General features: G+C 38.1%; 1 protein-coding gene across 7 annotated transcripts in view; it reads left to right on the top strand.

Annotated features, from left to right (window-relative positions):
* The first annotated feature begins 5 nt into the window (after window positions 1–5).
* UBE3D (ubiquitin protein ligase E3D) overlaps window positions 6–26,659 on the top strand; it is a 90,837-nt gene continuing 64,183 nt past the window's right edge. For 6 of the 7 annotated variants that reach the window (XM_085299189.1, XM_085299194.1, XM_085299188.1 and 3 more), the window contains exons 1-8: window positions 6–64; window positions 702–898; window positions 2,210–2,297; window positions 6,901–7,132; window positions 13,188–13,257; window positions 15,830–15,899; window positions 19,067–19,175; window positions 24,023–24,192. In XM_085299189.1, coding sequence (XP_085155315.1) covers window positions 6–64; window positions 702–898; window positions 2,210–2,297; window positions 6,901–7,132; window positions 13,188–13,257; window positions 15,830–15,899; window positions 19,067–19,175; window positions 24,023–24,192 — 995 coding nt within the window. Of the gene's footprint in view, window positions 65–701; window positions 899–2,209; window positions 2,298–6,900; window positions 7,133–13,187; window positions 13,258–15,829; window positions 15,900–19,066; window positions 19,176–24,022; window positions 24,193–24,544; window positions 24,872–26,659 lie in introns of those variants that run through there. The other variant, XM_085299190.1, reaches the window with a different exon arrangement.

Raw genomic sequence — 26,659 nt, 5'->3', positions numbered from 1 at the left:
GCGGCATGGCGGCGGCGCTGCTGGAGATCCGGCGGGGGACGCGGAGCGCCCTGCTGGTTATCCGGTACTGCCGGGGCCGGGCGGCGCCCCCTCTTCCTCCTCCCCCTCCTCCCCCTCCTCTAAAATTGGGGGAAAACAGGCCATACGATACCTGCGTATCGCTCGCTCTTCTGCGGCGCGGAGCAGCCTGAGTCGCCGGGGGCTGTTCCCCGCGGCGGGGCCCTGGCCCGGCCACCTGCACGTTTTGCCTTTTCCTCTTCCCCACGTGCGTTTACCTCGGGCCGTTTGGGAACGTAGTGGTTTGAAGCTCTGCCTAGCAGTACGCTACCTTCCCCCCCCCCCCCCCCTTCCCTTAAAATGCATCAACTCCTGCTCTCGTAAACATTTGAGCGAGTTGCTGCATTGAGGGAGTAAGTGATCTCTGCTGTATATATGTACATAAATCTGGACCCCAGTAATGGTGTACTGGGAATGATGTGTTTGTRTTTCTTTTAAATCTGTAATTTCTGTATTCCTTTGCACAACACAGTGCTGCATGAGCTGCAATACARCTTATGTATCCTAGAGCTAAATATGTATCTTAAAGCTAAAATTATTCTGGTGATTTTGGCCTGTATGACTAGGCCCATGCTATATGTATGAAAGAACAACTCATAGTGACAGTTCCTCTCAGAAGTAAATCTCTATTTTTCTGTTTCTAGGGAAGCAAATCTCAGGAGTTTGCCGGTGGATATCTCAATAACATCGGCCTCGCTAGAAGTGCGCAGCAGAGAGGCCTGCGCGGCAGTGACGCTCCCAGCTGAGGTCCGGGTTGCCCCATCCTCCTGCCGTGGGCTGCGGTGCCTTCCTGGCGATGGGCTGCACCTGAGGCTGCAGGTGCAGGCAGGCTCGGACGCGAGTAAGGCTGAATCAGGGCTGGTGCTGTGTTTTGTTTTAACGCTATCTAGTAGACTCCTTTGAGGCAAAGAAAGTCTAGTCTGTTACTTAAGGAAGGCTACTTTGGTTAGGACAGTCAGCATCAGTATGGGGTAAAGGGAGACTTCAAAATTTACATTCTACAGTGAAACAGAAAAACTAGATGAAGTTCATGGTGTGCATTAGATATTCTTTTGCTAAAAGGCTCTCTTTAGCTTTGAGTTGAAAATTTAAGCAGGAGCTGATTCATGCTGCTCCTAATCAAATTCAGTGCTTGGCTGGTTTAGCAAGCAAAGCTGAAAGAATGACATAAAAGGGAAATGCTATTGCTGAATAAAAGTGTTCTGTGTAGGAGTTTCAGAACTGCTTTAGATGCTCTCTCGTGCTTTTCTACAGGACTTCAAAATTTTCCCCCTCGTGTTTCATGTTTGATATACCCTTAACATTGGATAGCCTTTTATATTAACCTTAAATATTTTATGTAAGTATGGAGAACTAGTTGTCTTTTATATTCTGGAATCTTTTAAAGTACTTTTCATTTGTGAGTACAACCTAAATCTTAAATTCTGAATGCTGAGAATATGCTATTATGTTTCAGAGAGTGGACAGTACCAAATCTGCTTATATTTAGAGCTAGGCTGACAGTTCTGTTTTTCTTCCACCAGATTTTTTATCAATGTTTTGCAGAGGTTTCTCCAATTCCTTTTTTTTTTAATTGAGAAAAGTTGTCTTTAACTAGCTTTTGTGAGACTGTTTTTACTTTGATGGCCTGTAGAGGGTATTGTTTGCTTTCTTTTCCTCGAGTGGCACCACAGTGGCTGCTTAGCCTACCTGGCTGAAAATTTAAGATTAGAAGACTAGTGCTCTTTTTCTCCCCACACTCCTTCCCATCTATTTGATGTTCTATATTGGGATATACCATAATGGTGCAGAGATGCTCATTAGCAGAACTATAATTACAAAAGACTAGTACTGAATTTTAGTTTAGGCAGTCTTGTGATGATTTCAGTAGCCACTTCAATTGAGAGAATTTACAGTATTAAAGTAATTATTCACATATACCATTCCTATTCAGCAGTGCTGCATCTGAGATGGAAGTGGCAAGTTTTTCCTGAATGTAGCTGCTTGTTTCTATAAGTAAATAAATTAAGGCTGTGTTTAAAATCTTGTCATTTTGCTTTGTTTGTTAGAGTCTTGCCTTTTTTGGTTTGAGGTATTTGAAAGGGTATTTATGTACAAATGGGAGAAAACTTTGCACAACTGCAAAGTTTAATATGTCCTCTTCTCTCTGTAGAATTGATTTCTACTTTGAGTGAAAGCCTGAAACCCCAGAAGAGTTACGTCTTTTACTGTCAGTCCTGTGGTGACATAATAAAAGAAGGGTAAGTATTGCAGTGTCTTGTGTATATAACAATAAAWGCCATAGTCATTGCTCTTCATGTTATTTTGTGTGCTTAGACARCTAAAATATTTATTTTAAAAATAATAGATGAGAACACTTCTGAAGAACACAGATGGCTAAAATCAAAACTACTTGAAACAGTTTTTCAGTATTTATTCATTTACCCTTGATGTCATTCCATCTGGAAAGTAGAAGTAGCTTACAAAGAGTTTGGTATAGTGGTTAGAACCTTGCTGTGGAAGTTGGGAAATCTAGATTTTTTTTTTCTGCCTCTGCAGTGAGAGAGGCATTTCCTTTTGTGGCTGGGTTTCCCATGTGTAAAATCAAGATGACGTTTCTTTTGCTCATTTCTACCTTGCAGTCTTGGCTTTCATTAATACAGCAGCTCTTTGTGCTCATCGTATTAGCTTCTTTTTTTGCTGTATAAACAAAAAGCTGGACAGGAAATACTGCAAATGTTCAAATTGGACATTTTGGGGTTTTATGATTTTAAAAAGACTCATAGTCCATTAGTATCTTTAACATAATCTTTGTTATGTTGAAGGGAGTAAAACTGAAAAATTGAGCCTAACTTTCCTCCTCTGTAGTTCAGAGATCCTTCTCAAGTCTGCTCAGTTGCACATMATTTCTGCTCAGTCAGCATACTGTAGACACAGAGTGGCTGGTCAGAAAGGGGGTGTTGGCAAAATCTACCTTTTATCTCTTAAGCAAAGCCAACTTCTGGACAGTTCGTGGGTACTGGATATAGGAAGAACAGGAGCTGTATCTTAACTCTGTGACTCAGCRTTATCTCTGTTCCTCACTAAGTTTACAGATTGCATGAGAATTTTAATACAAAACTGCTACATTTCCTAGCTCTTGTGGTGAACTGTTTTGACCACTTCAGCTAGATATGTACAAGTTTTTAGAAATACACTTGCAGCATTTTATGATCTGCATCACTCTTAATACTTAAAATGGTAATACCAATGTAGTGTAGTTTTTAGAGTTATGGCTCACTTGAACATATATGAATGATGGGTTACTAGCTCTCTATTATGAAATATGTCATCAAGATGTCTTGCAGTAACTCCTGTTTTATTTTGGTACATTTATAGAAAAATGAAATTTCTGATACTAGTAAATAACATTTGCTTTCTAAAGATATTGGACCCTTTGGCTTTACATTTTTCTGAGCAGGCATTTTCCTAAACTTCAGTGCGCCAAATTCATGTGTACAGAGGCTTCATCTTTTGGTTCTGTAGTCCACAGCATGGCACAGTTGGAATTTACATGTAAGGAAAGAGAAAGCATGTTAGTGGCTCTCTACTTGGCATTTCTCCTTTCAGGGAATCTTTGAACCCCTTGGATGTTATCATGAAAAAAAAACACTGGTTGAGMTAAAGGTAGAAGAATGTAGCTGCCAGTGTGTCCAACACCTTCCATTCCATCACTGGTATTTTCAAAAGAAAGACAGTGGCATAGTCAGTACTTTTTCGAGACAACAGTATTGTTATGTTGGTGCACAGGTAGGACCTTAGAGATAGGGATTATGCTAGTGACAGCATAGGTGATGGGATAGAAGGGAAGTTGTATAATGTGTGAGGAAGACTTACTAAAGTGTGAATTACTTGGAGAGGGTCTATAAGAACAATCTAAGAGCTAGAAAATGATACCTTTGAGGTAAAGACTGAAACAAGTGGAATTTATTTAAAAGAAGCTGGTGTGGAGGAGACATAAAAGTCTTCCAGTATGTAAGAAGTTGTTACAAAGATGGTGATAATGGTCTTCTATCCAAGCAAGAAGAATTTTCTTAAAAAAGAAAACAGCATTATTCTGATACTTGTTTTACTGTTAGAAGATGCCTAGGAAGACTCTGGAATCTCTACCATTGCAGGTTTTTAAGAATAGATTAGGGAAATACATCAGGAATGGTTTAAGTGTAAGTGGTCCTGTCTTGGGGCAGGGAAATGGACTAGATGATTTTTTTTCCCCTGTGATTCTTAATATGTTTTCTGAGATTCAGTGGTTTAGTCTGTTTCCTTCCATGACATTGATAGCTCTGAAGCAGTTAGAATTATGCTTGTCTGCTTCATCCACATTATCCACATTAGAGAAGCTGTTGTGCTTTTTTTTTTCTCCTCCCTCCTCTCCATGATTTAAGTGCTGCAAAGAACTTGCGATACTTTCTTTTACTCTTTTCAGTTACACTGCCTAGGGGTAGCTTATACATCAGATATTTCTTTAAAGCTTTATTTTTGTCATGAAGAATTCTTGGAGGGTTGAATGTCATAAAAATTAATTTTCATGAATTGACGATTAAGAAGTAACCCTCTTCATCAGTCCAAAACTCCAGATTTGTTACTACACAAGTGTTCTGTTGAAAAACTGATTGCAGAGGAATTCTTCTAATTACACTTTCGATGCAGAAATAGTGTCAAACGTGATAATTCCTATCAGGCCAAGCTTTTCATGTTCTAGTAATAAATAAATAAGACTACTGCTAAAGGAATCCAGCTGGATTCTTTTTCTTCCTGCTTTTCTCTCATGGAGCAAAAAGGGTTATCTATTTAAAAGTGTTTTCTGCATAGCTTAGATGTAGGAGCCTATTTAGGAAATTCCACTTGGAAGTAGCAACTGCTTTGTTCTGCAAAAATTCAAGATGTTGCTGCAATCAAAAGAGGTACTCTAGGCTCTGAAGGTAAAGGAAGGGTAACATAAAGAAACTGGACACTATTGGCCTTCAGCTTAAGATAATCACTGTCTTTTTGTTGTTGTTGTTCTGTATGTAACACTTAAAAATATTACCAAACAATAACAGCTTTCTGTTGCTGTAATGTTAAGAGCAGCGCATGGGAAGGGACTTGTTTTTCAGTTTGAGTCCAGGCATTGGAACTAATTGTACAAAGCTGTGAAGAATGATCTGTCTATAGACCAATGCCAGAATTAAGGGTCTACCATACCAGAATCGTGCTAATTTCTCAGAGAACCTGTAAGTCTGCAGAGAATGAAGACAATAATAGGTAGTGCCAAGAGGTGGTCTTATTAGTAACAAAAGCTGGTTGGGAAGACCAGTTATTTTTAACTGCTTCCAACTTTCACCTGCAGATGGGGCAAGCACAGTTCAAAATGTATAGTGGATCTAGAAAGACAGAAGTTTCTGTAAAATATTTTATTTTCACCCAACAATACAAAAGAAACTACAGTGTACAGAGCTATCATTTTTAGAAAATCATCTGTGAACTGCAAGAAATGCAGAGTGTCTAGCTGCTGGCTAGGTTTTGTGATYATTTGCAAAGTAGCAGCATAAGCAAGGTTGCATTTGTAAGCTTTAAATAAGGTGTGTAACCAAGAAACTGTATATAAAGGTTTCAGGCAGTAGCAGAAGGGGGACAATAGGGAACAATAGGAAAATTCAAGGAAACTAGGAAGAGAGTAGAGAGATAGCAACACTCTAATGATCAGTTTGTCTAGAAAATTATGTGAGGATTGCGCACAGTTAAGGCCCTTKTTTATTGTTTTGGTAAAGGTGCAGAAATTCTTCTTAGGGCGGTAGCTTTTTAGAAAATACATTAAAACAGACCTAAGAATGTGGACAAGATCCTGGAACCACAGAATGGTTACAGGAACTCCAGGCAGGTAAGTACTGACCATTGATTCATTATAAATACAAACTCTGTTCATTATGTAGCCATATGTATATATTTTAGCTTCCAGAGTGTATTTTAAAACCTAAACGAGCAGTTCCAAAGTTCCAAGCCCCTGGCTTATTAAAAAAAAAAAAAAAAAAAAAGCCCACTGTGGTAACCAAAGTAAGTTTTTTTTGTGTGCTTGTTTTTGTTGTTTTTTTTAAAAAAAAAACAGATGGTGAAGTGTGGTATTTCCCACAGCAGCTTCCTTACTCCATATAGGAGTAAGGGATTTGGGAGGTTTTGTATGTGACTTTTGAAAGTTGAATTTGAATCTAAATTGAGATTTCATTAACAAATGTTGTGTGTATGTATTTTTTGTTTTGTTTTTTAATGAAGCTGTACTGTAGTATTTTTGCCAGGATTTAACTTTGTTTCAAAGTCTGATCATCTTATTTTGACGGACTTCAAAAGACATTCTCCCTTGCAGTGGCAGCAGTCTGTTCATGTTTCTGTTGTTTTTGTTCGTACAAACCTTTTTGGTGCAGGCAAACTTTACAAGTAGTAATAATAATAATTGSAAATGCTTCATTGTTCTGCTTTTCACAGCTGAGTGAATCTGTTTTATTTTTATCATGTGATTCACTTCATGGGGTGGTTATGCCAAGTTCTGCTATATAATCAGTGGAGATTCACCCTTGGGAAATGCTTCATCACAGTCTTGGCAGGAAACACTCTGCCATTTCTTTGTCAGAATTAAATCAAAGAAAGTTGACATTCAGTCAGCTTTTGACTGAAAAGAGTCAAGCACTTCCTTTAGAAAAAATGCTACGTTTGTGCATATGTATGTGTATGTGTATATGTGTGTGTGTGTCTATCTTTTTTTTTTTATCTCTTGTAAGGAGTCTAGGCCCTCTGTTAGTGTCTTAGAAAAGCATGTGATATATTTAAATATTTTTTTCTCTTTCCTTTTAGGAAATTTCTCAGAGTTCTTCCTCTACCAAGTGAAAGCTGGAGTGCTTTAGTTGATGAATGGTGTTGCCATCCTAACCCCTTTATCAAAAGCACGTTGCACCCTCAGAAAGACGACTGTTTTCTTGGAGACACTTTTTTTCTCTTGAATTCAGGAAATGAGTTACATGTGCCAGGGTCTCCCTTGTGCTCTTCAGAGACTGGACATCATACTTCTCAGAGCGGCTCCACCTTGGTAAAGTGTTTTGTTTTAACAATTCTTAAGCAAATATATTTGGATTTTTTTCCTCACGTAAAACATTTCTTTGTCACTGGCTTTTTTAATTTACATGTATTACAGAGGTGTTTTAAAGGTCATATGGAATTGCTGACAATATCTGTCTTCAGTAGCGTAGAAGCCAGAAAATATTCTAAACTATGATTTATTTTTTCTAAAGAATGCACCATGGTCTTGATGCTGACCTACCTATGGAAGAACAACCTCTCCCTATAAACAGAATTAGAAATCATTTAATCATACAGTTCTAAAAACAGATGTTTCCTCCACCCAAAATCCTGATGAAGGACAGTGTTAATTAAAATAGTAACTGTAATGGGTTAGGTGTTTGTCAAAGGATAATGGAACCAAGAACAAGGGAAACTGGAGTAACAGTGCTGTTTCATTTCAAAGTATGACTGGATATGTAACTATAAGTACAATCAAAAGAATCAGTGGATTTTTTTTYCCCTTTTTCCTCTTTTCAGCTTTAGAAAAAGTCATAAAAATCAGAATGTGGTATAGGTTCAATTGTGTCTCTCCTAAACTCTTAGAATAAAACAAAGGAGATGAGTAAGCAGTTTGACTGCTCTCTTCCTGATGAGAGGGACCTGGCACCCCAGGTTCTAAACTTTTCATGTTGAATTTCCTGAAGAGTTCTAGGAGGATCTGAATCCATCAAGTGAGTGACTAGAGGATGGCTGTCTTTCAGCCTGGAAACATCAGAGTTTGTTATTACTGCACAGGGGAAATACATGGTTGTAGAGATACTGATAGGTGGTGGGATAAAACTCAAGAGGAGAGAAAGTGCGCTGCTCTTCCTTCTTGGAAATCTAACACAGGTACAAAAATCTGGACAACAATCTTTTCGTTTTCCACCAAAAGAAGGTCCAGGGACTGATCTTAGTTTACCAAATCTTGCATTTCTATAAAACATTTTCTGTTAATGTGCTGTTTGTCTATATTTGTGCTGTCAAAAGTTGGGCCTGCAGGTACTATCTTTTCTTCCAGTACCAGTATAAAACCTAATTGCTGAAGTCCTTCAGTAATTGTGGGAACAACTGCTATCTTAGCCATATATGTCTTAACAAATGATAACTTGTCATGCACAGATTTCCAACACAAAACTTTTAATCTGATGGCAAGTAACACCAGAGGTTCCTGATTTTTGTCTACTGCTGCAATTTATCATTGTTGATCATTTTTATTATCCCAAACTGAATGATGAGGGTTGTAGTATTTCAGGTGCTGGTTGTGTGGTTCATACCAGGGGTTTATCTGTTTGAGGAACAGTTCTGTCCTAATGTGTATAGCTGCAAGTCTTGCATCTTTGGTGTCTTTGGTTTCCTGTTCCATTGTTCTTTGAAAAGCAGAATGTGGGGAGAGAAAAAGAAGAATAGATATTCCAAAGGAGTATCAGTGTGGGATTAATTAATCTGGATTAATTATGACATCTGAAGGTGTTTCTTCTAAGTCTTCGTAATAAAGAGGCTAAACAGAAGCCGCTGAGTTTTCGAGAGGACAGTGCTTTTTGCACTGGTACCAAAACTGAATTGTCTCACGTCTCCATAGTCTCAGAAGAGATCATAGAACAGTGGGAACAAAGATGGGAAGAGGTACATTCATACTGCAGTACAAGGAGAGGGGAGCAGTTTATCCAGCATACTTGTAAATCAATCAAAGAGAGTGTTTGTCAGARAAGGGTTCTTTTTGAGGTAGAAACTTGGTAAAAAGATGTTATGGAGATGTGGATCAGGCCAGGATAACAGTTGAATTTTTGAATGAGAGAGGAGGCTATTCTCTGTGAGAGGCCCACAGAAGTTGTTCAGAATGATGAATTTTCATGTTTGTTTCCTAAAACTTGCCTTGGAGTTGAGATTTCTTTCCTGTTTGAGGTTTGTGTCAAATCCTTTTTTTCAGCATCTTTCACAGTTGCACTGAATTCTAGTTTCTGTTTTTGCGTATTTTCAACATCACTCAATTGCCAAGCAAATGAGCAAAACGGTAGAATCAAGCAGAAACTGGACTAATGGCAGAGGGGAACCTTGTACTGAAAGGGAAGATTCTTCTGTAGTATGAGAGTAATAAAAAGTTACAGGCAAGACAGATTGCTATTGGCATAAATGTTCTCATTTTAGAGAATATTCTTGCGGTCTGCCTCAGTATGTAAGTTCATTCTTAATTGTGTCACAGCTCTTTGGAAAGTGTTTGCCTATGACCAAAATAGAATCAGGAATGTATGAGAGATGCTTAAACAATATTTTCCAGCCTCCTGTGGGACCTAGGCAGCATCCTTCCACTGCAAACATTTCTCACATCTGTTAGTCTTCCAATGTAACGTAGTTTTTAAATGTCACATGGTCTTGCAGCATCCTAATAGTATCTCTTGGGGAAAGTATTTTCCCTGACACCATATCAAGGATCTTTAAGAGTAGAAACAGAAGAATATTAGGTTGGTGATCAACTTCCATCTGTAGATTGCCAGCAGCTGTCAAATATATAAATTGATTTAATTAGTATAGCTAAAAAAATAATCTTCTTTGTTGAAGCATGATACAATGAGTTTGCAGTGGTTTTCAGGTACCATACTACATGATTCTCAGCTAGCACCTGTAATTGTAGTCAGAAAAGAACATTCAAGTAGTAGCTTTCAAAGAGGTCCTGTATACTTGTATTGTGCAGCATTTGTACCAATCTCAAATATTGAGCATCACAAAGACCAGTCTCCATATCCTTGCACTTCACATTAAGCAAGTAGTTTTACTGTATATGTCTTTGGGAGTAGCAGAGTGGGAGCTGGGAGACAAGATACCCATGTATACTTGGAACAGATGTTTTTGTCTGTGCCCTTATCCCCAAAACAAGGGGGCTGGACTTCCAACTTAGTTTGTCCRTTCTCTGAAGCTTCAGAAGAGGCTGTGGGCCCTCCCTGGAGCTTTTAGTTGATGATTCCTTGTTTGTGAAGAAGGGGAAAGATACCATCACAGTCTTTCTAACTTGAGAGAAGGAGCCTAGAGTCAGGACTTTCTGGTCATAGGTTGAGATTCCACCTAGGTCACCTTTTTTTTTTTTTTTGAGCTATACTGCTCCTTTGCATTCATTTTATTACTTGCATGGTACAGATCAGAGAACTTTGTTAGGTATTTCCAGCATCAAATCCATCATGCTGTTTAAGCTATAACATGTCTTTTAGAAATATRTCCAGTATTGATTTAATACTTCAAATGATGGAAACTTTATCAAGTTTCTTGGTAAGCTGTTTCAGTTCATTCTGACTCTTAAAAATGTGTCTATCTTTCAGGCAGAGTTTGATTCATCCCAGAATTCATCAATTGGATATTACTACATCACTTTTTCATAGCTTAAGAAAGAATCTTTGTTGTCATCTTATTAGATTAAAAAATTAAGAATGGCAATTCTGTCTCACTTTTCTTCTCTAAGGAATATTTTCTCAATGCTATTTTTTAGCCATTTTCCAAACTTTTTCCAAATTTTTAATGTTCTTTAAAGATACAGTTTTGCAGTAATCATCTCTCTGATTCTGGATGCAAAAGTCTTATTCTCCGTTTTCCTTGCCTACTATTTAGTAGTTTGTGCATACAGAGATTGAATTTGCCCTTCATTCTACAGGATCTTATTAGCAACTACTGTTTGGTTAGCTACCAACATCTCAATTCTTTTCGCTTTCCTTGTCTTCCACAATATATTCCTTTATTTTGTCATCACTGGCTGTTTTTTTGTTCCTGAATATATGATCTGGCATCTGACTATATTTTAGTGCATGCAGTTAGACTAAGCATACATTACCTAGTGATCTGGACTTGTGTGTATAACTCATCTGTCTCCCTTGTTTACCATTCCTCTATCATTATGGCAGTAAGTACTTGGACTTCTCCATAGAATAACTGAAAAAAATGGCCAAACCTGTATATTTGACTTGGCTATACTCTTTCATCGAGACTATTGTGTTTACTTCATGTAGCTTAGAAAAGTCTTTAAAATAGCTTTTCTTTTCTTTTTTCCCTCAGTAGTGTGGCAGGCAACAGGACACCATTTTGTGTTCTGCACATCAGTCACATGTAATTGTTTCCCATCACGCATTTTAAAATTTGAATACTGAGGAGTGTGATGGTTGAGATGAACAAAGACTGTGCTCCCTGAGGAGCACATGTATATTCACTCCAGTTGGAATCAGTGGGAACAGTGGCCATCTTTCACAAAGGTTACAGAAAAAGGTAAATGSAAAAAAAAATTCGTCTCCCAAACAAGTTTAATTTATGCTAAATTTAGATATTATTTTTCTAGGCATGTGTTGCATTATGATTTGATCATGACTTGCTTTGATTTTRCCAAATCTATCAATATTTTTTAACTACATGCAGGTAACTTTATGCACTGTATCCCAATGAACAGTTTTAAAGCTGACTGTGCAAAGATCACAAATAGAGATCTAATTTAGGTATCTTCTCATTACATTTCCAGGATTTTCAGCTCCAGAAAACTTTACTAACTTGGAGCATCATTGCATTTGTGTACACATACTGCTTCCAGACCAGAGCTACACCTGTAATGTAGCTACATTAGCTGTAATGTGCTACATCCAGGTTAACAATCTCATGTATAATAATTGCATAGTTCTGCAGTTATATTTTAGATTAAAATAAAGGTTGTGCTTGCTTGTATCTTTATGCTAATACTTAATTTCAATTTGAATATTGGAATTAATACGCTTTGTTAGGTCAGATCACAGTTCATCCAGCCTCAAATTAAACCTTTTTCAGTGRGCAGTAATGGGTACTCCTAGGATGGCACATAGGAGTAAGGCATGCATTGAGTGAAACACGGGAAGTTCCACCTGAATACAAGGTTTCCTGTGAGAGTGACAGAGCACTGGAACAGGTTGCCCAGGAGAGGTTGTGTATCCTTCTCTGGGGATATTCAAACCCYGCCCTCATGCAACTCTGTCTAACATGCTCTAGGTGACCCAGCTTGAGCAGGGGAGTTGGACTAGATGATCTCCAGAGGTCCCTTCCAACCTCAACCATTTTGTGATTTTGTGATGTTTCTGCCAGTGTAGAGACTTCTTGAACGAACCGTGTTTTAAGTCTTTAGTGAACATTTTCCTCCCGCCCCTTCCCTGGCTTTTTAAAGACTTTTTGAACCTGTTCATGCTGTCAGCATGAGCAGTATTTTCCTGCAGCGAGTACCAAACTATGTTACGCATTGTGTGAAAAGATTCTGCTTTTTTTTTTTGTTAAAACCAAATTAATAGTTTGATTGCATGAGTTGTGAGAGTAAATAATTGTTCTCTGTTCAGATTTTTCTTAACATTTGTCATTTTGTGCATCTCACTGATACTCACTCTATTTTCTGTATTTCATTTTTTTTCCTTTTATGTTTAGTTTTTCCACATAAGGAAACTGTTAGCGCTTTATTTATTCTTATTAGTTGTCTATAGCTTTTTCTGTTTCTGCTTGGATGGAGGGAGTGGGGTTTTTTCAAGAAATAAACCATGATGTCTTTGTGAAGTGTTGCAGTATGTTGTGTTCCTTAGCTCTTTCCTAATAGTTCTAAATACTTTATGAACCTTTTGTCTTCTCTACTGATCTGGTATTTTTAAAACCTGTCCACTATGACTTAACTCTTCTCTGAGTGATAGCAATTACACTACAGTGTAGTAATAATTTGTATACTTAGGTATGTATCTTATGTGTATCATTTTTCCCTTATCAAAACTGATTTTCTTCTGTAATTTTATCACCGAGATAAAATTTTTGAGATTCTCCTCTTACCTATTACAGGTTGTGCTGCATGGTCAGTATATATTGCCAGATTTGAAAACTAATGTGAAACTTGCAAGCAGTCGGAAGTGTAGAGGGCTTAAACAGTCAATGCAAATCTTTGTATATGTAAACATAAAAAGAACAGAATAAAGTACAAAGTTCAATATATACTCTGGAGACTGTGTTAAAATTGTACRTTTCTTGTTCAGAGTAGCTGAGCGACATTTAAATGACATTTCTCTGTCCTACAGAAATCAAAGGAAAATACCAGAGTAATTTGCAAGCGCTGCAAGACAATGCTCGGAGAGACAGTATCATCAGGTATGGGATATACAAACCAAACTAGACTTGACTGCCTGAGCCACTGAACACTGGTGGTAAAATACTCTATAGGAAAGTAATTTATGAGTAAGATATAGAGCTGATATTTGTGTATTTGTCTCATTCCCTTCTGGAATGGATGAGGTTGTTGTTTGCACTGTCAGAACTTAAGTGACTTTACTGCAGGAACTTTCTTYGTCCTTGTTTCTTGTGGCATGTTTGGCTGTTTCCAAAGCTTTGAAAATCCAACAGCATCATTCCAGTTTATTAGAAATTCCAGTAAAAGGTGATCTGAGAAATTACAGGTAGTTTGGCTTGGTGTCAGTCCAGCAGAATAATGGAAAGGTTAAACAGGTTAAAACAGGACTTAATCAGCAAAGAACTGGAGGCTAAAGATACAATTAATAGCAACCAGCCTGTTTTCTTGTAAAGTAAGCCTTGTCAAGGAAGCATCTCCTATTGATGAGAGAACTTATCTCTCATTATCATGCAATGATGAGATTGAGATTATTAATTTAAAAGCTGTCATACTGAATCTGAAGCTGTCATACTGAATCAGACGAGTCTGATGGTTTTTAAAATGCAGTTATTAACAGATTAGTACTAGTGCTAAGGCTTATTACCAGAGTTCTTGCTTTCATTTTCCCTCTACTCYGCTGCATCAGTGTGAGGTCTAGTTCAGTTCAGAGATCTGGAGAATACAAAATCCTTGCAGAAAATTCAAAACCTGTTTAAGAAATAAACCATGAGGAGGCAGAATACAGTTACAGAAGATTCTCATGGTCCTGCAAAAGGGTTTGAACAATACAGACTCTTTTTTTTTTTTTAAGATTTAAGGTAAGACCTTTGAAAGTTCTTATAAGGTGTTTGAAAGGCAGTAGCTAGAAAAGAACTTTGCAATACATGCCTTAATGTAAGCTTTCACACAGTTATAGCAAGAGCAGTTGATGTGATCTCTGGATATGGAAAAAGGGAAATACTGCGTAGAAGCAAGGATTTGATCTGAACCCTGTGCACAGCTAAAGTTAGGTAGCATGTACAGGTCTTTTGACCATATTTCATGACTAGTGTGGGACCATTAGAGACAGTTCAAAGAACAGACACAAACTGGAAATGTGTGGTGTGAGTTTTGACAGAACCATCTCTGAAAAAAAGACTAGTGAGCAGACTTGCTGTAATGCTTTGGTAGTTTTTTATGAGCAAAAATATCGGTGCCTGAAAGATGACACTGGATCAGGGTGGTGTAGCTATGGAGGCCAGGTTTGGTTCTGGGAATTCTCTTGTAGGTTATACATTCCTCAACTCTGTCTTCATATACTAGCACTCTTTTTTTTCTTTTGTGTGTGTGTGTGTGAAATTTCACCTTCTATCCCTCTGCAAGCAATTCATCTCCTCAGTTCCCGATGCCCTTGCAGCAGCACCACTTAYTCCTTAAGGTAACAGCGGGAGAGCTAGCATGAGTGAACTAGCTGCTGCTTTTCCTTCTTTCTCCTGGGACTAGGCACAGCATGGAGCAGACTAAAATTAAAATTTAAGATGAAACATAATGTCCTGGCAGTGAGGATAATTAAAAAGTGAAATATTTGCCTGGAGAGGGGAAGGGTTTGCTGGACCTTTGGAATCTTTAGAACAGTATTAGATGTTTTCTGAAAAACTTACTTTCATCTAGTTTGTGTGTGTACAGAGATGAGATGAGATGATCCCTTCAGCCCTTAAAATTTATGAAATTAATTAATCTTTCCATTAGTTAAGGCTTCATGGAATTAATTTATTATTCTATATACTTAACCTGTTGTCCTGCTTGTTTTCTAGTTAGGCTGTATATGTAGCATAGACCCAGAGCTTCAGTATGATCATCTTTGACTTGAATTTATTGATAGGGATTAAATTCTGAACTCAAGCACTTAAACTTAGTTTTTAAAGGCCATCTTACTAGAGCTTTTTGGGAACATTTACATTGAAACTTGTAATGTATGCTTTGTATATTAGTGTTGAGTTAGTGCAGTTTTTGGAGAAGTTCCCTTTTGCTCTGAGCAAAGAGGAAAATTAGTCCTCTGTGTGTGCTGTTATTAAAGCTGTCTCTTGTGATTCACTGCAGAATCACTGAGCAGCAGAGGATACAAAAATACTTATGTAAACTATGCTGATTTCAGTCCTCTAGGAAAGTTCTTTCAATTCATCTTTCAAGTTTGACTTGACARTAATACAAATGGACAAGAGTTAATTGGCACCAGCAAACATTTTAATACATGAAATGTTTCAATCTAAGTGTTTTGGATCTTGCTTATTTTGTTTCAAGATGATTGTTCCTAGCGTTAAACAAGGATCAATACAAATGACAAATTGATGATCATGTAAGTAGCTCAGAGCAGTTTTCTTCTGACAACAAATGCTTTCTGTTGTCAGTTGTCCAGGATCTCTTGCCACAAACCAAAACAGAATCTCTAACCATCTGCGTCTCTTTAACTGCATGCTGAACAAAAGTTTAATTGGTATGGTGACTTAGTGTACTCTTTTTTTAAAGTCTGTTCTCTTGCTCTGTTTTAAAAATCTAATGTCTATGTCATTTTAGAGACCACTAAGTATTATGTTACTGAAGTGATTATTCGACCATCTGAGGAAAATTTCAGCATGATATCAAGGTAAAAAAAACAAACCAAAACAAAGAATTCAGGCTTAGATTTCAGAGGGATTCTAGGAATACAATAAAAATCATTTTTTTGAATAATTAAGTATAATAACAAAGACTATTATGTTTTATGTAGTTATCACAGAATTATGAATGTAATTATGAGTGCAAGTGTAGTCTGAATTCACTTGTACAATTTTACTTGTGTTTGTGAATATAATGTGGAAGCGGATTACGAATCACTGGACACAAAGATTCACAGTATTCAGACAATAAACCAAAAACATTTATTTTGAGTTATTTAAATCATGTCTGGTGACTAACTGTGCAATTGGAAGGTTACACTACTAATTAAAAGTTTCTAGCTTTACTTGAAAGTTGATTTTTTAATTCTGAAGTAATCTAGTTTGAAGTTGTGACTAAGCTAGAACAGTTTTTTCACAGAATCACACAATGGGTAAGGTTGGAAGGGACCTCTGGAGATCATCTAGCCCAACCCCATGCTCAAGCTGGGTCACCTAGACCATGTTAGACAGGGTTGCATCCAGGCGGGCTTGGAATATCTCCAGAGGAGACTCCACAGCTTCTCTGGGCAACCTGTTCCAGTGCTCTGTCACTCTCGCAGGGAAGAAATTCCCCCTCACGKTCAGGCGGAACTTCCTGTGGTTCAGTTTCTGCCCATTGCCTCTTGTCCTGTCACACGGGACAACTGAAAAGAGTTTGTCTCTGTACCGCTGACACCCTCCCTTCAGGTACTCATACACATTGATAAGATCCCCCCTCAGTCTTCTCTTCCTCAAGGCTAAAGAGGCCCAGCTCTTGCAGCTGTTCCTCATAGGGCAGGTGCTCCAGCCCTCTGATCATCTTTGTAGCCCTATGCTGGCCTCTCTCCAGTAGCTCCATGTCTCTCTTGTGCTGGGGAGCCCAGAACTGGACACAGTACTCGAGACRAGGCCTCCCCAGGGCTGCGTAGAGGGCCAGGATCACCTCCCTCGACCTGCTGGCAACAGTCTTCCYAGTGCACCCSRGGATACCATTGACCTTCCTGACCACAAGGGYGCATTGCTGGCTCATGGTCAAYYTGTCATCCACCAGCACTSCCAGRTCYTTCTCTGCAGAGCTGCTCTCCAACAGGTCAGCCCCCAGCTTGTACTGGTGCCTAGGGTTATCTTTCCCTAGGTGCAGGACTCTGCACTTGCCCTTGTTGAACCTCAGGAGGTTCCTCTCCACCCAACTCTCCAGCCTGTCCAGGTCTCTCTAAATGGCAGCACAGCCCTCGGGTGTGTCAGCCACTCCTCCCAGCTTGGTATCACCCACAAACTTGCTGAGGAGGCACTCTGTCCCCTCATCCAGGTCACTGATGAAGAAGTTGAACAGGATGGGAGCCAGTCCKGAGCCCTGGGGGATGTCACTAGCCATAGGCCTCCAACTAGACTCCACACCACTGATGACGACCCTCTGAACTCTTCCTTTCAGCCAGTTCTCAATCCACCTCCCTGTCCCCTCATCTATCCCACACTTGTTGAGCTTCTCTAGGAAGATGTTATGGGAGACAGTGTCAAAAGCCTTGCTGAAGTCAAGGAGCACAATGTCCACTGCTCTCCCCTCATCTCCCCAGCCAGTCATTCCATCATAGAAGGCTGTCAGATTGGTTAAGCAGGATTTCCCCTTKGTGAATCCATGCTGGCTACTCCYGATCACCTTCTTTTCCTCCACATGCTCAGAGATGACATCCAGAATGAGCTGTTCCATTGTCTTTGCAGGGATGGAGGKGAGGCTGACCAGCGTGTAGTTTCGTGGGTCCTCCTCCTTGCCCTTTTTGAAGACTGGAGCGACACTGGCTTTCTTCCAGTCCTCAGGCAGCTCTCCAGTTCTCCAGGACCTTTCCAAGATGATGGAGAGCGGCCTAGCAACAACATCTGCCAGCTCCCTTCTGTACCTGTGGGTGCATCCCATCCGGGCCCRTGGATTTGTGGATGTCTTGCCTCCCCAGAAGGTCTCTGATCCTTTCCTTCTCAACCAGAGGAAAGTCTTCCCTTCTCCAGACCTTCTCCCTCACATCAAGGCTACGGGATTCCTGAGGGTTGCCCTTAGCAGTGAAGACTGAAGCAAAGAAGGCATTCAGTAACTCTGCCTCCTCTGTATCCCTTGTCAGCAGGGCCCTCGCCCCRTTCGGTAGCGGGCCCACATATTCCCTAGTCCTCCTCTTGCTGCTGATGTATTTGAAGAAGCCYTTCCTGTTGTCCTTGACATCCCTTGCCAGACTCAATTCCAGCTGGGCCTTAGCCTTCCTCGCTGCATCTCTACATACTCTGGCTGCATTCCTATAATTCTCCCAAGCAGCCTGTCCCCTCTTCCACAGTCTGTGTACTTTCTTCTTCTGTCTGAGTTTTGCCAGGAGCTCCTTGCTCACCCATGCATGTCTCCTGCCCCCTTTGCTGGACTTCTTTTGCATTGGGATGCACTGCTCTTGAGCTTGGAGGAAGTGATGTTTGAATACAAGCCAGCTGTCCTGGACCCCCCCCTTCCTTGTAGGGCGTTAACCCATGAGATTCCTCCCAGTAGGTCTCTGAAGAGCCCAAAGTCTGCTCTSCTGAAGTCCAGGGTTGCAATCCTGCTTGTTGCCTTACTTCTTTCCTGCAGGATCCTGACCTCCACCATCTCATGGTCATTGCAGCCAAGGCTGCCYCCAACCTTCACATCTCTAACCAGTGTGTCTCTGTTGGTAAGGATAAGGTCCAGCAGGACACCCTTCCTCGTAGGCTCCTCCACTACCATTTTTCCAGCTATCTTGTGTACTGTGCTATGCRTTAGTTACAGTTCATTCCTTTTGCAAGCTGTATTTGAGATATGTGCCATTGTTCTGAACCTTGCTGTGTTCATATACATAAAATACAACAGGGAAAAGCTGTTTTTTCCACATTTGACATTTGGTGTTGATCAAAATAAGGGATTTGGTGCAGTTTAGACTGCTGATGTATTCAGAGTTCTGTTGCAGGAAAGGGAAATGTTTTGGTTTGGGGTCAGAGAAGAAAACCTCTTATCTCTGTAWAAATGATTGTAGTATATGACAGAATTGACAATATGGTGTTGCTCAGATACTTACGCTTGATTAGTGTGGATGACTTTGCCCATGTAGTTGTTACCAAAACATATAATATGTGGTTTATTCTTCAACAGGTCTCAGTTTGTACAGAGCATGATAGCTCAATGTCTTGTGGAATTTTCCTCTGCTAAAAGCACATTTAGGTTCAGCATAAAAGGAGATGATGGAAAAGTCTATATTTTGGTAAGCTTTTATCTTGAAGAAATGTAACCTATTAATCCCAACTCCTAAAACATATTATTTATGTTATGTCTGATTGTATAGATAAAAAAAATAATAATCTAAAGTCTTTTAAGTAGACATACACGCAGAAGTCTTTTCTATTTATACAGTAATGAAATTACTACATAAGTGCCATAAGCAGCACAGAAACAGCAGTGTTTTCTACTCTGATAATACTGAAACATTAAGATTTTGGCTTGTATAATATAGGTCAGTACTTCTTGTTTGAGTGCTGCCTATCTGTAATCACTAAAGTCCATCAAATTGTGTTGTCTTAAATATTGTCTTAAGTCAGCGGAGTTTGCTAATAAGAGTCAATACATTGCACTGCAAAATGATGTGCAAACAAAAACAAAATTGCCAATTATTCTTAATGTTCTAATGCTGTTAAACTTGGTTAAACTTTATACATAAATAATGGCTGCTGAATTTTTCAAACTTTTAACGTGAATAGAAATTTTATTTTGGAATTTGCTTCTGGAATTATTTTAGCATTAAGCACTTAATATAGCTAGGTATATTTTACTTTATTCATGGACCAAATATACACATGGAACATGGAATTTTACAGTTTGTATTTCGACATCTCCTTGTTCTTAAACTGACTGTAGCTATCTCCCCCGGATAAACTTGTAGATGTATTCTAGTGAGATATAAAACAGTTTATTCAGATTGTCTAAATACTGTACAAGTTCTATAATTATCAAACACCCAGATGCTGAGTGTATACCTGTTGCCACTAAATAAATTTTAGTGCCAGGATAGCACTTACGCAATTACTGAGAAATAAATCTTCTGCAATGGCAAAATAAGGTCTCATGAGTCATCCCGTAGTCACTGTTATATCTAATCTAGTTGAAGTAATTGAAAATTGTGGTGGTTTTCCCTTGTAGCTTGTATGTTTTCAAGCTAACTATTATTCTGATACTGAAGTCCAACAGTTTATATAGAATTAATTGGTTCATTTTCTAACAAAAGAATCACCTTATGTAGCAGATTACCATTACTCTTAGTTCTTTGTTGCGTTTTTGCCAATGAGTTAATCTCTGGAATGGACTAAATTAACATAGGGGCTTACTTGCTTCTGGTTTTAATTGGCATCCCTTCCTTTTTATTAATGAAATATTACTAATTTTTATTGTAACAGCAACGATATTTAGTTTAACATCAGCAAGCCCTTAGTTATGTGCAGGATGAGATTCTAAGAACTGAATAAACACCTACAGGGGTTTGGGGGTAGTGGGTTAAGTCTTAGGTCTCGAAGGTCCTGTGGACACAAGTGTGATGTAAGCATTGCTTATATTAATGAATGCAGGTCGCTAAACAGTGTGTGTGTGTGTGTGTGTGTGTGTGTATATATATATATATATATATATATATATATATATATATATATATATATATAAAAAGAACTTAGCTGCTTGAGGCTGTGAGTACATAGCGAAGTTAGACAAGTGGTGTCATCACTGATGCATCATGGACCAACTGTACCACTTGTTGTTTTGACGATGAGCCAAAAATTCTGGTTCACAGTATTTATACTTAGAGATCTGAATGCACAGAGCTTTGTCTGTGTACTCCATAATGAAGGTTAAAGTCTTTCACAAGTCTTTTTAATTTTTAAGTGTTGCATTTGCTCATGTTATTGATTTCCTCTGCACATATCACTGAACATTTCCCAGTTACTTTATCTGCAGAGATTATCATTTGGTTACTTTAGTTGGTTGATAAGTATATTTCTGAAAGCTATATACTTGCTATGGATTTTTTTAAAGACATAGTAAAGAAAGGTCTTTGTGACTCAGAAAAATGATATGACTTTTTCTCTGCCCTGTTTACATTCTCTAAAAGAAGAGTCACTTGCTTTCTCTTTGCTGTCAGTTGATACTGATCCTTCAACCATGTTTTTGAGGGCATGAGCAGAACAAGCTTGTATTTGTCAAGACTGGAGAAGGGGATGTTGCAGCAATCAAGATCTGACATGATGGGCACCTTGTTGAGAATTATATTTTGCAAARGATAAGGAAGACCACATCTTATATATACAATCTGAGTGTGAGACCAGAAGCTGTAACAAAAAATGATGATTATGTTACTAGCCTGTGTGATGACAACAGTAATGGTAATATCTGCAGTAACTGAGAAAGAACTAATGAGAAAGAGCAAGGGCTTTTTTTAAGCCATGTTAAATTTGAATTGATGCCTAATCGTCCACAAAGTGATGCTGGAGACACAGGTTGAGATTTGAGGGAACTAATCCACAGACTGTAGATCTTACCTTTAGTGGGAATTGATCCAAATAGATGAATTGGAGCTGAGGCTTGCTACAGAGTTTCCCTTTAGTGGCATCCTTGGAGCATATTGACAGGCTGGTGTTTTCTTTAAAAATAAATAAGTAAATAAACACCAAACCTTCTTCTGATGCTCTCATGTTAGGTCAACAATCTGCACAGTGCATAAGTTCTAAACTTTATGTATGAGCTTCTGTAGAGGTTCTTTCCTTACTGGAGATAACATCAAAGGAAGGTGGTAGTACAGCTTCTGCTGTACAAAGTAGTAGAGAGGAAGGAAAGGTTGTATGTTGTCAACAAAATGGTTTAGAGCATAGATTTAAATTTGAAACTATATTAGCCAGAAATAACATATCAGAATGCATTGAATTAGAGACTTAGTGTATGATTATTCATCCAGAAAAAAGTAAGATCCAAAAATAATTCATACAGGAGGAAAAAAACCAGAAAATACTGCCTAAAGAAACAGATTTATTTCAGAATCTGATAGTTCTAAAATAGATGCAAATTTTCTCATAACCAAGTGTCTCTTCCCCCCTAAAAGTGATTGCTTTCTATGCATATTGTGCTAAATTATTTCTATGCATATTGTGCTAAATTATTTCTATGCATATCGTGCTAAATTATTTCTATGCATATCGTGCTAAATTATTTCTATGCATATTGTGCTAAATTATTAACAGATATTTTTTGAACATAGACAAAGATGTGCTCTGACCAAGAGGTTTAGTGCTATTGTCAGAATTCACAGATCAACACTTGTGATGGAAGCACTTTTCAAATGGATCCTTTTGTAAATGAAATGGATTAGTTGCTTTCTCTAATGCAGACTACAAAAGACTTCTGAAAGCAATAGACAGGTACTACTGCATTGTTCCCTAGAGTAGTTTGAAGGATATGCACCTTCTGAAAAACATTTTAGGAGACCCCTTCAAAGAGCAATTGATGGGGAGTGTTAGTATTTGCAAAGGTAAGGAACTCTCTTTAGTTAAAGCTAAGCTTAGTGGTAGTGGCATGTGTGCATTGATCACTTCTTTTTCTCTCCATTTTCTCCAGCATTTCTTCAACACTCAGGTTAAAGCACCATGTGCAGTGGTCCAAGCTAATGCAGAATATTTTGCAGTCGAGGCTATAATTATGCACTGTCAATTACCAGAACAGAACTGATGAACAGCAGCTTGCTAAGCTACTGTAGTACAGTTCCTTGTTATCATTTATGTGCATATGCTGGAGCAATTCTCCTCTTTCTCATCCTCTCCCAAGACATCTTTATCCATACATCTCATTATTCCTTTATAGAGCTCTCACTACAATGTTCTGAGCCATGGGCCTTGATTAGCTGTGACTGTCGCATTCAACTGACATGATGTAAATTGTGGCTCCTGTTAGCAGTGATTTGCTCACTTCACAGGGGTCTTACAGGTTTGCTTTGTAATGTCGTGTAACTTGTTTTACTTAGAGCTTATTAGGTCATAAGAAGCAAGATTAGTTTCTAATGAGCAGAACTGCCTAAGTTCTATTCTCTGTGATAAATATTTCAGATATAAACATTTCATACAGGCTGAGGACTTGTGAAATTCATTTCCATTGGTAACTGAGATCACTTCACTCCTTTAGGCTGTGTGTAAGGGAAAGCCCTAATTGTTTTGTTGGGTTTTTTTTGTTTGTTTGTTTGTTTTGTTTTTTTTAATAGTGCTTAGCATGAAAGCCCTGAATTCAGTTTGGATGCTGATACACAAGCACACAAAGACTAAGTGAGATCAATAATGTGATGCAAAAAGTTCAAGTTTCTCAAAAAAAAAAAAAAATGGTGGGAGTGGTTAATGCTAAAGAATACCAAACCCATTACCAAATTTGAATTAGATGTATCTTCAAGTAAGGCTCTGTTATAGCCTTTTGTAAATCCCATCTTTACTTTAGACTACAGTAGTTGCCATCTGTTTTTCTTGCATGTCTTGGCTCTGTCCAGTCTCAACTCTCTTACTTCTTCTTAAAACCCTCTAGTTTTTGGCTCTTCCAGTGGGCAGTCTTTCAATTCCCTTTCTGTCTTTAGCACTCAGTTGTTCAACACCATCTGCTTGAGTCATTCCTAAGAGGAAAAAAAAACCCCAAACCCCAAATCAGAAAAATCATCCATTTGGTGCTGAAACAAAACTCAGGGCTGTTGTTTGTTTGTTTGTTTGTTTGTTTTGTTATTATCAAAGGGAATTTGTTGCTGCCACAAGAAGAGGCAGCTTCATGGAAGTAATGACCTTAATAATGATTGTGATAAATCAGGCATCAGTTTATTGTATTAACCCATTTTTCTCAGTAGAGCCTATGCAAACTGTGCTGAATAATAGTGAAAGTAAAATGTCAATTCACACTTTGTGATGTACAAATAAATATAAAGAAACTTCACTATGGGTGTGGYTTTAGTATCAGCTGTTTTTAGTACATCAGGTTTAGGATCAGAGTAACCAAACAAACTGAAACTGATGTTATCTTCAGTAATAGAAATGATTTCTTCATTTATAGGTATGGCTTTTAAATTCTGACACRCTGCTGGTGGAATCCTTAGAAAGTTCGTCCTCCCACAGTGTTTTTACACTGTTTGGAGATACTTTGAGACCTGATTCTGGACCAGTGGGAACTTGGAATGCTGTCAAGGTTCTTTACCAGCCATGCCTTAAAAGCAGGAATAAGGAGTGAGTATTGCCTTTTCTGATCTCGGATTCTGAATTTTGTTTCTTTTTGCTGTCCAGATCAAAAATATTGCTTTAATGTTCTCTGGGGCAGTCCATTGATCCTAGAGGTATATCTATTTGAAATTACATTTTTTTTTAACCAAAAAGTCAGAAAAGTAGTGGTTTAGTTTCTGTTATAGTTGGAGAGAATCTGATGGTTATGTTTTTGCCTAGTAATATTAAAATGTAGATGAGTTATTCTGGCACGCACATAGATAACTTAGGTAAATGATACAAGTAGGAACTGYCTTCACTTATATAGGAAAGTAATGTGCTCCCTTTTTTTCTTTTTTCCCCTGCACATACTAACTAGCTGTACACTTCTAGAGCGTGGTGCTTTTTCTGGCTGTGCTGACAGAAGCTGGAAGGATCGTGGTGCAGCATCTCTGTATACCTGGACAGTACATCTAAAATGTCACTGTTAAAAGATACTTCATTTAGCCTAGCAGAAGAATATGAATAATACCATAGCAGTAATACAAGGGTCTCCCCTAAGAGGGTGTGTTTTAGATGTGATGCAGACGGAGGTTCATTGAATTATCAAATTAGCCTCTGTGTGCACCTGTAACTTGCTTTCAGCCCAGTGGTTGCATTATTTCAAAAATAATTGAGGCTCTGAGGGAAGGGGGAAGAGGCAAGGAAGGGGGTTGAGTTGAATACCATAGAAGGTTTTTTGTGGCGCTCTCTCATTCTGCTTAAGCCCTCATAAAGGAAACATTTGGTTTCTGCAAGCCCTTCCCCCCCCCAAAAAAAAAAAAAAAAAAAAAAAAAAAAAAAAAAAACAAAAAAACAAACAAACAAAAACAACCAACCAGCCAGCCAAAAAACTCAGAAGACAAAAAGGCTTTTTCTAATTTCTTTATATAAAAAATTTAAACAGCACAATCCATATAGGAAAATAAGACCTGAATGTCTCTGAGCCTCTATCTTCTTGCTTGCTTTCTTTCTGAGCTGTTCATTACTTAAGTACAATGTTGCATTCTTTTTTACTGATGTTCTTCTCATAGCTTTAATTGAACTCTGGAGAACTGGTCTGAGTAGTCTGGAGACACAGTCTGATGATAAGCATACTAATCTTTGTAAACCAGACCAAAAGAATAAAATCTTGGCCAAACTACTCCCTTCCTTATATTTTCCTATTCCTGTATTGTTACTTTTTTGTCTTGTTTTTCTTAGCTAAGCCTGAAGACTTCAGGTTCCCTGTACATAAATGACATTTTTTGTCACAATTGTTCCATTTAAGTATTTTAAAAGAATAAAATTGTAGATGTCCATACAAGTCTGTATGCAAGTTGTTATGAAATATACTGATTCAGTCTTATATGTAAGATTACCTGCTGGAGGAGCAGGAAGCTGGAACTACCGTTTTGTGCTGTAGCACATTTCATATATGTGGTATCTTAAAGTGTTTTAGGGAGTGCAGGATGATGTGACTAGTGCGCAGTGACACAACCAGTGCATGAAGGAATAAAAATTGGATCCTTTTGTTGGATCCAGTCAACTTCAGTAGTTAAATTAAATTTAAGTATAGCGCACAAGTATATCTAAATTAGACAGTATGATCAAAACTACTGTTACAGTCCCTGTAACATTAACTGAAAAGAACAGTTAACTGCAGATTGGATAAAAGTTCGGAATTGAATGGCACTGATTCACAGGCATTAGCTGCAGTATATTTTTATTTGCACAATATTGACTTTAGTGCCTGTAGATTTGATTAATCCTTTTTGTCTGGTGAGTTGCTTTTGTGATACTTGATGAAAACAGAAATATAAAAATAAATAATCATCCAAAATACATATTGAAGGGAGATTTTTCACTTCAGTCATGTATATCAGAGGTTAGGTGAATTCAAAAACAAGGATACCCATTGAACTCACCTGCTCAGTGTTGAAACAGAGGAATGATTGGTTATTCTTCTGTCAGGCAACTTTCTGCTGCTGTTATTATTCTTCTTTCTGTGAAACAATCATAGCACCCAATTGTGCTCTTACAGAAATAAACATACAATTTTGGACTTTGAGATAGAAGAGCAAAGATATTCAAAATTCCTCCTCTTATTTGTTTAACTAATATGACGAGCATATGTTTAGTCTGTTCACAGTATCTAGAAAAACCCTTATGCATATATGTTATTAGGGCAGGAGAACAGTGTTTGATCTTCATTGATATATGACCTCATATTCTTTTCTTTATAAAATTCCGAAACTGAAGTTGTGGTTGCTTAAGGATTGTTCTCCTGCTCTTTATTAGAAAGTGCAATAAAAAAGGACTTTAGCTGGGTCTGTTTCCACTAACTCATTTACCAACTGGGCTGAAGTAGTGCATGAATATGTGCAGTAAGACTGAAGCCTTTCTGTACTGAACAGTAATACATACATAGGAAAAAAAAATCAAAAGTAGTGTAAGCTATTTAATGCAATGTGTT

The sequence above is a fragment of the Rhea americana genome, unplaced genomic scaffold (assembly GCF_003343005.1).
Source record: "Rhea americana isolate MKP2758 unplaced genomic scaffold, rheAme1 scaffold_147, whole genome shotgun sequence".
Lineage (NCBI taxonomy): Eukaryota > Metazoa > Chordata > Aves > Rheiformes > Rheidae > Rhea > Rhea americana.
This window is presented reverse-complemented; position numbering and strand designations above follow the sequence as displayed.